Below are 12,671 nucleotides of genomic sequence, written 5' to 3'. Positions count from 1 at the left end.
CTGTGGGGAAGGGGAGAGGAGAGAGACAGGGATGGATGGAAGCTGCCAGGGCAGAGATTGCTGTGGGTGTGGGGGGATGGGGGAAGAGCCCAGAAGGGAGCCCAGCCAGGGCCATCCCCCCAGCAAACACCTGGACCCAGAACTAGAGAGAGGAGCAGGGGAGACCCCACCCCTCGCCATCCATACACTCTGGAGGCACTAGGACCAGGTGATGTGTCTCCTCCAAGCCCACTCCCTGTTGGCACTGGCTTGGAAGAAAGCTGCAAAGAGAAGCCAGCCAGAGATTCCAGCCTGTACAGGTAAAGCAGGAACCTCTGGAGAGCTTCCCCTAGTTTTGACTGGTCTCTTTTCCCCTGTATTGATGGTGAGGGTTGGAGTAAGCAGCCAGTCTCTTCATCCCAGCTTCAATTTTGTCCTCTTCTCCCCTTCCCTGTGCCCCTCACCCCTCTTCCCTTCGGTGTCTCCTTTCTCCCTTCCCATTAGCGTATCTCCTTCTAATTAAACCCGCCAACCACCCCCCAAATATGGAAGTAACATGACAGTTTATCACATCGTTCAGTCTGCTTGTGTGTTCTGCCCTTCCCTCACGCTTAGTCTATACAGGCCATGTCTACACTAGAGACGTTACAGCAGCATGGCTGTACAGATGCAGCTACGCTGCTGTAAAATCTCTCATGTAACCTTTCTAAGCCGATGGGAGAGAGCTCTCCCATCAACATAATAAAACCACCTCCATGAGCGGCGGTAGCTATGTCAACAGGAGAAGCTGTTCCGCTGACATAGCACCGTGCAGACTATCATTTATGCCAGCATAATTTATGTTGCTCAGGGGGGGTGTTTTTTCACACCCTTGAGCCACACAAGTTTTGCCAATGTAAGTGATAAGGTAGAGATGTGGCCTTTGTGGTAACATGAAGTTTGTCACACAGACAGTTTGAGCATGTAGCTGAAAGCTAAGAGGCCGTTAGGAATGTGCTGACCGATAAGCGTGGTCAGCAAAGCATGGGCGAAGTTCTCTCTGAAGCTAAATAAGATAAGTAAACTGCCCGACTGTCTCTTTCTTTTAACTGAAGTTGTATTTTTCCATTTTAACAATAAGTTATGCGCATGCCTTCCTTTGTAACCAAATACATAAAGTTCCTTGTATACGTGACACTGTTTGTGCAAACTCACCGTTATTTCTTCTTTTTATGCATGCTTAATGCCTTTTGCTGTATAACAATGACTTGGTAATAAGTCTCTATAAAAACCCTCACATGACGCAGACTGGGGGTGCAGTTCAGCTAAAGCTGTTGCCCCAGGTAATTACCTTGTTAATAAAGGTCTTTTCCTTGCCCACCCAAACAGAAGTGAAGACTGTTTTCTTCAACACCTTAGACTGTAAGCTCTTTGGGGCAGGTACTCTTTGTTCTGTGTTTGTACAATGCCTAACACAATGATTCCCTGCTCCATGACTACGGTGTTATGGTACTACAAATAATGATGCTATTGTTATTTTAGTGTTTTAAAATTCTGCTAAATTTGCTTTGGCAACAAGTTGCAGAGGTTGCCTTTGGCTCTCCTTTAATCTGTTTTAAATGGGTTAGGTTGAAATTTTAAAATTTCGGTTTATCCCCATTACCATTTTATAGGTCTACATGAGCAGTAAACGTGAGTAAACACGAGCAGCTGAGTGGTTTCCACTAAGCAAGTCACTGTTCTATACACCTAGCAGATTCAGAGAGCTTAAGGCCAGAAGGAAGCATTATGATCTAGTCCAGTGTTTCTCAATTAAATTTGGCCACGGAACCCTTTTGAACTCAATAAATAATTGCGGAACCCCCCAAACTCTTAACAGTATTTTTACATATGGGGCCAAAAAAAAAATCGAAATAAGCAAATTATATACAAACAACTAGGTCAGCGTTTCTCAATTAAATTTCCCCGCGGAACCCTTTAGGCTCCGCAGGGAAATTACACTCAAACTCGATACCCTCCGCCGAAAAATCCGGGACACATTCCCTTTTTCAGCGGCACAGAGAACAGCTGCTCTCGGCAGCGCGATGTCACTTTCTCGCGGAACCCTAGCAGTGCTCCCACGGAACCCCAGGGTTCCGCGAAACCCCAGGGTCCCGCGGAACAACAATTGAGAAACACTGATCTAGTCTGACTTTCTGCATAAGACCGACCACAGAGCCTCACCAATTCACTTCTGTTTGAGCGATACTACATTTTTTAGAAAGATGTCCACTTTTTTAGACTTCAAATGGGAAACCCACCACTAAGGTAACAAGTGTCAGCTAGGCACACAATCTAAGGGGCTTCTTCACAAGTGCCATTTTCTAGCTTCATATGAATTTGAGAAATATTTACACATCAAACAATAAGGGGTTAAATTTTCAGATGTGCAGGGGAATTTGGACATATGGCTTTGTGAACATCACCGGGAGACATAACTGCCTTCTAGAACACTGCTTTAGAAACTTGTCATTGTTTTCTTTAAGAGGCAACAAGTATATCAAGATTTATTTTGAAAAGCAGCCAAATAAAAGGGAAACCTATAACCATTTTCAAAGATTCTTCCTATTTCCCCACAAAACTCCTCAGATTTGTTGGTATTAATCTGTCTTGTGATGTGATTCTTGTGTCCTGTCACTGGAGAGTTAAATTTCTTCTCTCTCCGAAACCCCTTCCTTTTAATAACTGCAAACTCTGTTTAGTATAAAAACCCACCACATCTAGATACTCCAGGAATGTTCAGTATTCCATTCTGTATGTCTTGAAAAATACACAAATGAAAAGTAATTGGGAAATGTATGAACCATTACATAAGTAAGGCAATGACACAACTACACAAATAAAGGAAGAAAATGTTCAAATGCTCTAAAATGTTTTTGGGAAGGCCACAGCTTGTAATTAGTCATCTCAAGGGAAGCCTCCTCTGCTATTATACCTGTGTTTTCTTATGAGGTATTTGCAGTGTCTCAGCAGGTATTCCTTCGAAGGCCGACAGAGCTTCAGTGACCAGAAGTCATCCAGTCTCATCTTTGGAGAGCAGGACTTGCCAGGATTTCCTCCAAACAAATAATGAACCTAAGTAGGCCAGAGACAGTTTTAAGTTGATATGTGCAGACATACTAAGCAAACATTTGCTGTACATTTCAAGTATGTCTCTGAAGATGTTATTCTACTACATATACAGGCCTTTTTTCTTTTTTAAACCTATTCCATGTTATTACTAGGCTTGCTTCATTCTACTAAATCTGTGGATCACGTAAGAACGGCCATATCGAGTCAGACAAATCGTCCATCTTGCCCAGTATCCTGTCTTCGGACAGTGGCCAAAGCCAGATGTAAATAACGCTTCTTTATTTACTTTCGCCACACCAATCATGGTTTTATAGACCTCTCTCGTATCCCCTCCTTTGTTGTCTCTTTTACAAGCTGAGAAGTCCCAGTCCTATTAATCCCTCCTCATATGGAAGCTCTTCCTTACCCCTAATAATTGTAGTTCCCTTTTCTGTACCTTTTCCAATCCCAATACATCTTTTTTGAGATGGGGCAACCAGATCTGCACTCAGATCACCAAAACAATAAATAGTAATTCTCCTCAAGCTAACTGTTTAGCATGGTGAAAAATACAACTCTGTGCGGTCAAAGTCTAGCATGCGGCTCACTTTAAGATGATATCTTGAAATGATCTCTAATATCCATAAACTACATAACGTCTTTCAAATGTTCTTTAGGTCACTGTATCTATTGGCGATAAAAGCCAATATTAGTGCAAAAAACATGACAACAGAATCTCTCTTTTGATTGCAAAGAAAGCCTTGAAAACATGATTTTGCAGACAGCCTGCAACAATGAACTCTGAAGCACTAACTGTCCTATTCATCATAATGGGTTAACAGCTTGGAAACCCAGTATTCTGGAAGGGCCCCAACTGACACCACCACACAGTAGAGGACATTGGGAGGGGTCCTCACCGCTACCACTGAATCATGGCTCTGCTAGAGAGATGCGAGCAGCTCTCTAACTGGAGGCAGGTCTACACTACCGTTTAAGTCCATCTAACTTAGGCCAGTCAGGGGTGTGAAAAAGACACCTCCCTGAGCAATGCAAGTTACGTAAGCACTTGTCCACACCGGTGCTATGTTGGCGGGAGAGCTTCTGCCTCTCGTGGAGCTGGAGTAATTATGCCGACAGTAGAGCGCTCCAATGCAGCTGTGCCAATGTAGCGCTTCTAGTCTAGACCTGTCCTGGGTTTGTGAGAACCAAGTCCTCCCTCCTCCAACTTAGACCCTGACCCACCTGAAAACAAAGATCAGTGGTCTAGGGAGCAGGGAGGCCTAAGAATGCTCAAAGGGGAGCGATTGTGGGCTGACCCCAAGTCCAGCAGCATGCTCTTAAGAGTAGAGGTGTCAGGAGCTATCCACACAAACAGGGATGGGTCCACAGGGACTGCTAAGGCTCCAGGTAGTCTTACTATGACCATGGTATATGGAGAAATACTTAAGTAGCCCCGGGAAGGACAGATTTGTATTCATTATCTCAACACAATAGCCTGGTTATGAGGTATTCTACTTGGCGAACTCCAAGAGTCTGTTCACTTCAGCTCCTACCTTAATGGGAGGCAAAGCAAAGAGCTACTGGGATAAAAGGGTCAAACTGGAAAGCTTGCATCCTGAAATGAAGAGGAATTGAGGGGAAAACTAGCCATACCCATGATTTCATAAGTGATTGCTATTATTGCACTGGAACAAATAAAGCACCGATGAATACTATAATCCACTGTAAAAGAGAAGAATTAATTGCACATAGTCAATTAAGGAGTTGCTATGAAGAAAGGAAGGAAAATCCAAGATATTGGTATTTGAGAAAGCCCTTGTCCCCTTCTCCCCCTCTTTTTGGTCACTCAGGGATGTACAGAGATTTATATGTATAAATACAAGTACTGCGTACAGTTCAATTCAGCTGGTGGCACTTAGCAGAATTCTGCTCTCAGTCTTATGTGTTGTCAGACATTTAGGATATGTCTACACTACAATCAGAGTGAGAGTGCAGCATGGTTAGACCCAACTACTGATGTAACCATACTAGCATGACTAAAAATAGCAATGTATATGCAATGGCATGGGTTTTAGTGTAGACTAGCAACGCAAGTACATATCCAGGGTCCCCAGTATGCTTGAGAGCCTGAAATGCTGCATCCACAGTGCTGTTCTTACCCATGCTGCTGCGAAGTCCTGTACTGCATTGCAGACCTATTCTTAAGTGATAGCAGTTAATTTTACTTCACCAGTTGTCTATTCTCCGCAAGTGTTTTCAATGACAAGTTTTCCCTGCACAAGCAACATTTATTCTTGCTAAATTAATACAAGATTTTAAGTTTGGGAAATCTGAATTACATGCCCAAAAGCTGCCTACCTGAGTGTTTCAATGCCATTTGCTGTGAGCCCACAAGATGGGTATGTGAAATGGAAAAGATTGCACACACCGTCATTTGTACTATGCAATTGAATGTGACAATGTAAGACAGCCAGCATGCGCTGCGCCATATGAACTAAGCAGATCAAGACAGAGTGCTGCATGCATGGACTTTAGTCTCCATGAGCTTCACATGTGTTTTAAACAGGAGCATGATTGTGAGCTGTCCTCACGACAGAACTTTATAATTTGCACTCGTCCCATAGGCTGTTCTTTGGCTGCCTCTAACTTCGTGCTATGCCTATTAATATTATAAAAGGAAGAAACATCTCAGTAACTTGTATATTGAACTGATTCATCATCATCTGCGCATTTTCCCCATGATCCTTGGGACCAAACTATTAGATAAAGCTAAGTGCATTACACCATTTCATAATATCAGCTTCTGCTTTATCACAGGCAAACATAATCAGATTATTTTAGAGCTGCAATTATGCCAGCTAAATATCTAAGATTGAAATCTAGCAATCTGAAAATAGATATCCATACCTTATGCAACTCATCATACACCAATTGATGGGCAAACCTTGGGCAGGGTTCCTCCTCCTGAAGGCTTTTATTTGGATTATCTTTTGCTGCTTGATCGTTCTTGTAGACACAAGACCTGGAACACACAATAATATTCAACATTCTCCCACTATCAATCAGTATTAGCTAAAGGTAGAACAAAGAGTTAGTGAAAGAGAAGGTTGCATGTATGTGGGTGGTTGATAAAACTCCGTGTACAAGGAAAAAAAGAGACCATTATTTTGCTTCTCCATGAATTGTTGTTTTTGCCCACTTTTACAAAAGGTAGCTCTCAAAGATTCTTGGAACACTGTCCTCAACCTCTAAAGGCAGAGCGTGCCAAGCCACGCTCCTCGGAAGCACTTACAAAGCTTATGAAATAGAAACATATACAGGATATCAGCTTTTTTAGGGCAGGAGTAAGAGTGATGGATTTGTATGGTTAGGAATAAGACTTCTTTATGCTATATTCAATCCAGCCACAGTGGCACTGCTGGGAATTTAGCAAGCAATGAGGAAGAAAATAAGGATAATGGCTTCCTGGACCCAGTAACTTCAGCAGCATCCTATGAGGACAAGGTATCAAATTTGTAATGCAAATAAATGAACAGATGACTAGATCCCAATCCTGCAAACCAATTCAGTAAGAGGATTTGGTTGTTTTTGTTTTACCCAATAATCTAGCTGAATGAGCTCTAACTGAATAGGAGAAGTTTTCCATGATATTTCTGTGATAACAGCCATGGGCAGGACTTCACAGCAGTACCAGGACTAGTAAATTGGATACAGTATGGAAAAGGCCAGTGAAAAACAAAGCTTGTGTAACCCGCTTTCCTTCCTGATTTTCTCCTGACAACTTTTTCATGGGTATCTGGATCCTTAAAAAGGGCTATGGGACAGCATTAGAGAAAAGGAGACAATGGCCATTCCAGGATACAGAAAGTATTGATTATTAAGTTCAGGCTGGCCCACCTATTCCCAAATAAATTGTACTGTATAGGAAATGCTTAACCCCTTCCCTGTGGACCACAGTTTTATAACTCGATGGTAACTTTCTTTCAAGTCTGGTGTTGTATGGAACACCGCCACTTCTAAGATGTAATATGTGACACAGCATCAACATGCAATATAGCACTGCAGGTATGTTCTACCTTATGCATGGTAGCTGTTACATTACTCAGTAGGCAAATGGTTCATTTGAAACTGCTATAATATTTTAATTACATGAGAATTTTTTTTTCAGAAGCACTTAAGTGACTTAGCAGCCCATGACTAATTCCCATTAACTTTAATGGGACAAGGACTTCACACATTGACTTTCTGGGGTGGGGGAGAAGCACCCAACTGGTATTCATCACCCAGCACAGCACCAAGAGGGGAGATTTGGATCAAGGACACTATCTGGGAAATGACGTCGGACTTTAACCTTTTAAAGGTCTCATCTGATGCCCCCCAAGCACACATTATAAAGCTATAGGGAAACCAATTTATACAATTCAGTAGGATGAAAAGCTGAGTCAACCCTGCCTGCATCTGAATGAAATATTGCAGGGAGAAGAGGCTTTTTAAATACACTTTCCTACCATTCTACAAGTACAAAATGGAAAACTTTCCTAATTCATAAAAATTAGGAACAACTGCACCTTACTTTCAGGGAAGCCTTTCATTTACTTACCAACTGTTCCTCACAATGTCATAAATCCAGAAGGAGTTCCTAACATTCTCTTCCCGCTTCTCTTTGTCCTTACTGAGCCCAGATAACACATGGATTTCATTCAGTTCTGGATCAATGGTGGCTCTCTGAGTGAAACCTGTCATAGGAACTGTTTAGTGAGAGAGAAAGTAAATGTTACATCCTAAACAGAATGAGGGAGGATGATACAGGAGAAGGGAGAACTGAAGGAATCAGATACATCATATGAAAAAGAAATTTAACCTGCAAGCACTGAGTCTGCTTGTGAGGCATGGGAATCTCTATTTAGCTAGCTTGATAGTATTTATTTGACAGTGATTGTTTTTCTTCTTGTGTCCCATAAACCACTGAGAACGCTCTTGGCACTAAATAAATACAAAGGTTACAGGCTTGCTACAAATACTGTGTCCAAGAGCTGCACTAAAAGAGAGGTAGAGGCACATAGAAAAGTATATGAATCACTGCCACTTCGTGTGTTGGGTACATGTATGAACATATGTGAAATTGCCTTTCCTTTTAACAGTTAACATTTTCTTCTTTGGTTTAGCATGATCTAGGGCAGTGTTTCTGGATGACCAGTCCATGGACCAGCGCTGGTCCCTGAGATCTCCCTGACACAGTTTAGGAAGGCAGCAAACATATCCCTGGTATCAAAGGTTGAGAAACACTACTTTAGGATAATCAAGCCAAGTAAGGGATCTTATCACTTTGAATCAGGAGATGTTTGAAGCATCAACAGACCAGAAAATGTCCACATCCTGCACCTACAATTAAGTAACAGAATAACTCGCCCACTCTTCTCCTTTTGAAAGGGACCCAAAACCAACACCTACTTTGCTGATAGCGTCTTTTACCAGTCTGAAATCAGTGCAGCATTAGGTTTATTCAGAGCATTCAGCAGTACCCCGAGTGCATGCTGGGATATTCAGCAGCATTCCAATAATGAAATAGATAATGAACACCAATTGTCTAGTGTTTTAAACAACGCCCATGCACATTCTGATCCATCAGGGTAACACCTGTGAGCTTTAAGTCTTCTTTGTGGCCCTTTTGAATAAGTGAATAAATGCAGCTTGAAAATCCTTTGATCTACACTAAACTTCTTGGCCTTCTAACGTCCAAGGTGATAAGGTGCCTCATCTCTGCTGGAAGGAGAAGATTGATTGCAAAGGACTAAGAACAACTGCTTCATTTTGATGAAATTCAACAGGGCACTGCCTTGGTCTTGATAAAACAGTGTTTTTTTTTTTTTTTTTTTTTTAAACACAGTTGCATCAGTTGAAGCTCAAGGTGTGATTTTAAACAGTTAAACCAGTGCAAGAGACTTTTTGGTTTAAACCAGGCTTATTTTGATTTAGTTTAAATTGATTAGCAATAGGTTTAAGCTAAACTGAAATAATTGTCTGCAAAGGGTTTGCACCAGTCTGTCTCTAAAGCTACAGTTGCTATATCTCAGCAGCTAAGGCAGAAGATACTTTAACTGGATACTTCCTTGCTTTAAATGGTTTGTGTGGGTGAATGTTCTCTTAGCAATCTCAATGTGTTTAACAATGTTCTCTTTGTGGAAATTGTTTTGCTATTTTAAGATACACAGAGGTTGCATATCTTCTGCGTAAAGACCCTTTCCCCCTCTCAATACTATATATGCTTGCAGATAATTTTAGATCGCGCCAAAATATGCATAAAAGTCAAATCCATGTTCGTAACTGGTACCTGTGTAACAAAGAAGAAACTTAATTGAGAGGTGAAGGCCATACATAGTAGAAAGAGGGCCTCAAAGATTAAATGTGTAGCAAGGACCTCAAAAGTCTGTACCAAAGAAGTAAGAAGTACAGCAGTCCCTTTATATTATTCATATAGATTCCAAGGCCAGAGAGAACGAACCACTGTGATGATCTAATCTGACATCTTACATAAAATAAGACATGGAACTCCCCCAAAATAGATTACAGAAAAACATTCTGTGCTACAACATCATAATTGTGAAAATACTAATTACATCTTTTTTGATTCATTTTCTTCCATTTAGTTTTAAATATCTGTCTTTTAAAAACAAACATTTAAATCACTTCACAATGGCACAAAATACAAAAACAACTGAAAATCATAAGCATCCACACCTCTGGAAAATGTGTTTTATGACTTGCCCACTATGACACAGGTCTGCTGAGGAACCAAAGATATAATCCATTTTTCCTGAGTCCAGGGCCTTAACAGGAATATCTTATACAATAAATAGCACTTGTTTATTAAAGACTAACATCTGTGTTTGTGTCAATGCTTCCTAGAGGCAGGTATGTAAAAGTAGCTGCATTTTACAGAGAGTATAGCCAAGCACGAAGCCACTACTTTAGATGGGTTAGTGGAAGAGACCTGGATCTCCCATAAGAGATACTTCGGTTCTACTTCCAGCTCTGGCAGCACTGATCTTGCGTAATCTTCATGTTACCTCTTCTGTCAAATAGGGCCATATGATACCTGAAGCCTTACTTAATGACAAGAAATGGGATGCAAACAGACTGACAGTAGTCAGAAGAGAAGATACTGGAACTTATGGTCTCAAGACTCACAACCTAATGCACTTTTCCTTAGACTACAGGGTATTGAGAGGAAGTTGTCTTTTTTGCACTCACTAAGAAAAGTTGTAGTGTAAACATCAAGTTATTCTTCTGTTCTACCTTCAGGTTTAGAAATGTTGAAATATTGAAGATTACTCAGGGTTCATTGTAGTTCCCCGAAAAAGCGTCATCAAATTAGCAGTTTGGCAGTCCTAACTGTTGTGTAATGCTTATTTCCTGTTTCCCTAGGCAACCATCCTTTCAAATGCACTAGTGACCAACACGTGATCTTTGTTTATCTATTCTGTTTGTCTCATTTTTCTTTCTGGGTCAGTTTACAAAGGCTGGTAAAGGTTCCTGGCTCTCAATCAAGATGCTTGGCAGGAGAACTCTCAAGACACTTGCATGTTGCAATTATGAAACTGCATACATGTATACACAATCTTGTTCTTTCTTAGAAGGGAAGCCTTGTGCTAACTACCTTTTCACATTACTATTGAACAATATGCAGAATTGCATTTTACAGGCCTGTTTGCAACAGATTTCGGTATTAGGCGTTGCTGTTTTCAGATATTGGGTCAGGAAAGTAACTTACACTGATTAAACAAATTCTGGATAGTACTCATTTCTCTGCAAAAAGAGAAACAAGTCTTTCAGTAAGTCCCATATTTAAATCTGTAATCAGACAAAAACCACACAGACATACGTAATACATCTAATTCACACTTGAATAGGTACAACCCATCAGGGAAGTTGCACTCAGGGTTCTTTCCAGGCTCCCGTTACTCCGTTTTGCAGAGTGGAAAGCACAAGTCCTTGGAGATCTCTAACTAGCCTAGTCTTTCCCCACTCCCACCCTTAGCTTTTGTCTCAATTTCCATGCCAAGTTTACAAGTAAAAGGTTGCCTCCAGCTGCCAACAATGCACATTTGAGCTGTTTCTGGCTTGCGCATAATCTTTATTAATAAGTAGAATGTGGTCAGAAATGTTCTGTGCAACACTATCATCTTCTGCCTTGCAACTGGGAGGCTTTTTCTCTTAATTGGAACAAGTTACAGTTGTTTCCAATTTTTTCTTTGTTGGAACAAAAGCATTCAGAATAAAAGAAAAACTGGGGTCTCTGAAGGAGAATATTGAGTCAGTCTCTTTCTTTAAATGTTGTTATAAAACACCTGCATTGTCCCTTTAACCTCGCAGTGATTCTCTGTAGTGTATGAAGACTACTATATAAAGTTATCTTATTGTATTTAAATGAGGAAGAAGAAAACCTTTGAGGAAAGGTCCTCCTATAAGAGCAAAGAACATACAAAGCTTATTGGCAAAGGTCAAGAATAAAGACAGTAAGACCAAATGAGATCCACTCAAAGTGAAATTCCAGGATTCATCTAGAATGAGAATCAAAAACAGATCAAATTCCCTCAGAAGTGTCAACCACATCCTGACAAAAGATCCAAAATGGAGGGAGCTCCCGAGGATTGGAGATAAAACACTAACATTCTAGCAAGCTGCCTAACACGCAGAAAGAGGTGGAACAGATAACCGCAGAACTAGAACCTTAGGCTTTGATTATACAACACAAGCTGTACTGCTTCAATTCATTCAGCTTAGAAACTGAGGTAGTTAAACACACAAGTTTGTGTTGAGACAAGGGCTTTTACTCAATCCTTTACAAAGGAAAGAAATGAGAAAGTAGAACTACTATTCCAACAGACTAGGAAAGAACTTTGGCAGACCGACTGAACAAGTTCCTGAAATCAACAAAATTGATAGGACAGCAGTGGAACTAGGTTACACTAATTGGAAGATGCTGGAAAGAGCAATATTTCAGCCTAGAAAACAATAAAATGTTTAAGGGTGTTTAGCAGATTTTTTTTTAATCCCTATTCGTGAGCACAAAGGCATATAAGCCAGGAACATTTATGAAAAACATGCAGTTCCTATAGGAGGTACAACAACTTCATTATCTATATCTGCAGCACACAATGTATTAAGTACTTGATGGTCATTAAACTATAATGTAGTAACCTCAGTCATTTGAAGAGGACGCATGAGTGGTAGAGAGCTTCTGAAAAGAGGTGTTCTTGCTATTCAGTCAACTAAAGTCTCTCTAAAAGGAAATTTAAAAGCACAAATGCATGTAAAATATTAACTCCTTACTAAGGCAACAATTATTTGCTTAGGAGCTACCATTCGGAAGTTTTAGCATGGCACCTGATGACCAATATGGGGACAGATTCTCTCCCGCACCAAAATGCATTCAGGATAAGGAGAAAGGATGGCTGCTCTAATTTACCACGACTGATTACTTCTTGAGTGATCATATACACACAGAGAATCGTTGATCAAGAGTTCTGTTCCACCTCTTTCTACCTTCTCCCCCCAACTCTACACTGGGTTGAGGCAGCTGGCACTGGAGTTGATGCCACTGGTTTCACACCTGCTGAGAA

General features: G+C 40.8%; 1 protein-coding gene across 2 annotated transcripts in view; it reads right to left on the bottom strand.

Annotated features, from left to right (window-relative positions):
- Window positions 1-12,671, bottom strand: part of MKLN1 (muskelin 1) — a 158,847-nt gene that overhangs the window by 20,895 nt on the left and 125,281 nt on the right. For both annotated transcript variants that reach the window (XM_067534992.1, XM_067534993.1), the window contains 3 exons: window positions 7,649-7,796; window positions 5,956-6,070; window positions 2,933-3,072 (listed from right to left, as the gene is read on the bottom strand). In XM_067534992.1, coding sequence (XP_067391093.1) covers window positions 2,933-3,072; window positions 5,956-6,070; window positions 7,649-7,796 — 403 coding nt within the window. The remainder of the gene's footprint in view (window positions 1-2,932; window positions 3,073-5,955; window positions 6,071-7,648; window positions 7,797-12,671) is intronic.

Source organism: Emydura macquarii, unplaced genomic scaffold, assembly GCF_026122565.2.
Source record: "Emydura macquarii macquarii isolate MOO-44397 ecotype Brisbane River unplaced genomic scaffold, CSIRO-AGI_Emac_v2 contig_3470, whole genome shotgun sequence".
In the NCBI taxonomy this organism is placed as follows: domain Eukaryota; kingdom Metazoa; phylum Chordata; order Testudines; family Chelidae; genus Emydura; species Emydura macquarii.
The sequence above is the reverse complement of the archived record's forward strand: the minus strand, read 5'-3'. Positions and strand labels throughout refer to the sequence as shown.